Source organism: Protobothrops mucrosquamatus, unplaced genomic scaffold, assembly GCF_001527695.2.
Source record: "Protobothrops mucrosquamatus isolate PMUCROS unplaced genomic scaffold, P.Mucros_1.0 scaffold2004, whole genome shotgun sequence".
In the NCBI taxonomy this organism is placed as follows: domain Eukaryota; kingdom Metazoa; phylum Chordata; class Lepidosauria; order Squamata; family Viperidae; genus Protobothrops; species Protobothrops mucrosquamatus.
In genome coordinates, this window is record NW_015388118.1 from 487,897 (window position 1) to 490,591 (window position 2,695).

General features: G+C 37.6%; 1 protein-coding gene across 3 annotated transcripts in view; it reads right to left on the reverse strand.

The window, feature by feature from the left end:
- DAAM1 (dishevelled associated activator of morphogenesis 1) overlaps nt 1-2,695 on the reverse strand; it is a 99,870-nt gene that overhangs the window by 78,382 nt on the left and 18,793 nt on the right. For all 3 annotated transcript variants that reach the window (XM_015823828.2, XM_015823827.2, XM_015823829.2), the window contains exon 2: nt 2,474-2,563. In XM_015823828.2, the coding sequence (XP_015679314.1) occupies nt 2,474-2,563 (90 nt within the window). The remainder of the gene's footprint in view (nt 1-2,473; nt 2,564-2,695) is intronic.

Below are 2,695 nucleotides of genomic sequence, written 5' to 3' on the forward strand. Positions count from 1 at the left end.
TTCCAAACTAGCATGGCAAATGATCAGGAATGATGAGTCATGTTGTTCAGAGAATCACAGGAATCATAAGACCAGGGAAGTCCTGACCTAAAAACTTTCCCTGATCTACAGCTGAAACATGTGCTAAAAACACGCCTATTTTTTGTTTGGAAAAAACTTCTAACAAAGATGTTTCCATACTTTCTCTAGGCCAGTATTTCTCCACCTTGGCAAGTTGAAGATGTGTGGATTTCATCTCCTTTTCTGGCTGGGGAATTCTGGGAGTTGAAGGCAACAGATCTACAGCTCGCCAATGTTTGGAAACTCTGCTCTAAAAGGTTCATTCCCCTGTAAAATGGGTCTTGTTCTTGAGCTGTTTTTGTTCCAGATTACATTAAATTATTCCGTTGTTTATGCTGAAATTTCAACAAATCTTTCCCTTCCTGAATTCTGAATTCTTGGAAACAACTATTCCCATTTTCATCCATCTTTCCTCTACAAATGTTTCACTCTTTGCAGATCCTAATACGTTTTGATGGTTTATGACCCAAATGGTCTGTCTCAGAAAATAGATAAATGATATATTTATAACTTACTTTCCAAACCAAAATTCTATTTTTTGCTGAGTTGCTCTTGGCTTGCCAGTCAACTATGTATACAAGCCTTCCCCCCTTCAAATCAGAGACAATACAGATTGTATTAAATCCAACTGATAATGAAAACTGGCAATGTGATTGTTTTGCTTTTCCTCCAAAGCATAACTATGTTTCATTTATGCTACATTAGCCCCTGGAAATATGAACAGCATACATGGCATTAGTAAACATTTGGCCTTTATAGGGCTGCATTTTACAAAACTCTGCTTTTCCCTACTGAAATCATATTAATTTTTTGGGAAGATATTTTTATTCCGCGAGATTCCAAGAGTTTTCCATTCTCTGAACACAATCCCGAAACAGCAGGGTCTTCCATTAAAAAGTGTTCAGTACAGAAGCAAAAGAATGTGGAACAAGGATACTAGAGGAATGTAACAATTCAGATTCACTCTCCCCAAAGTGTTTCAGAATGTGTGAGAGTGCAAATATAGCATTTGTCTCCTATATTTTAAAAGAACTGGATCTTTCCTCACAATTGCCTGAGGGCCTCTCATAATTATTGCATAATTCCAGCAGAAAGTATGGCTGTTTAAAGGGTTGCAAACTAGAGATATGTTTGTCTTCCTTTGCACTTCAAAGCACCTTTGGGGGATCAAGTCTGAAGCACAACTCTAAGGAAGCCCACAGACAAAAGGAAATTAAATTAAATCGATTGATTAAATTTATCTGCCACCCATCTCACTGCTGAAGCAACTCTTGATGCACCGCCATTATTTCCCAATGGCTGTGTTCTCATATGTGCATATCTGGTCATTGAATTAATCTATTTTGGGGTTTCACCTAATGCACTAGATCTTAAACTAATCAGATAGGATGAGCTTGTACCACATGCTACCTCCCATTAAACACACATACACAAGTCCCCCCAAACATCTAATCAAAGTTGAAGCTAACAAAACCTAGCTAAATCCCTCTCTAACTGGTGAAATATGGGGTGAAAAGCAGTCAATATGCATGCAGCTCTTTCCTTTTTAAAAGGAGCTTTGTTGGAAGATATGCCAGGACCATTAGATATGATGCTTTTCTCTTGCCAAACAATGCTTAATGTGATATTTAATGTAGCTAAATTTTGTATTGCAGCTATTAGACAAAATGCTACAGAATTACATCTGTGCAATGAAGAATGAATAGAATAAATATTATGCCCAGAGTGATTTATGTTATATGCTACTTCATTAGAATTTTACATATGTTTTTAACATCTGATTTTATTATGCTAAATCATTGTAATGTAATTTTGTTACATTTGTGAATAAACTCCCAGGATACAAATAATCATCCTAATTTGGAATCTTATGTTCTGGTCTATGCATTTGCAGGCCAGAATAAATTTCCTCCTGTTTCTTCAAACTGATTCAAAAGCATTTTGCACCAGTTTTTTCTATCTTGTGTCAAAAAAAGGAGCCAAAGTATAAAAAGGAAAAAAAAATGCAGGTAGTCCTTGACTCATGATCACAATTGGGACCAGGCAGTTATTATGCAGCCATGCCAAATTTTAACTATTTTGCCTTTTTTGCCACGGTTAAGTGAATCACTGCAGTTGTTAAGTGAATCATGTCACAAAGCGAATCTGAACTTCCCCAATTTACTTTGCTTGTCGGAAGCTGACTAGGAAGGTGGCAAATGGCAATCACGTGACCCCAGAATACTGCAACCATTGTAAATACAGGTCAATTGTCAAGCGCCCAAACATTGATCACATGACACGAGGACGCTGTGATGGTTTTAAATGCAAGGTCACTTTTTCAGTATCTTGTAACTTCAAATGGCCACTAAATGAATGGTCATAAGTCGAAGACTACCTGTAACGTGGAGGAAGCATACTTCAAAGGTCTTACCTTTTTCTTACTGCAATAGATCTGCCATTTCTTTTCTGCTGGTAGGGCAAACATGGCTTCTCTGTGCTTATCCGTAAGGTCAAGTTCATCCTAGCAGGAAAAAAAAGGGTGGGGAGGGGTGGGGAGAGAAGTAAATGTTTATTATCAAAAAATAAACGATGATATCCATTGGCATTTTAGCTAAAGGGGAGGGGCCCTCCCCTCTCCTTAGACGGGCTTAAT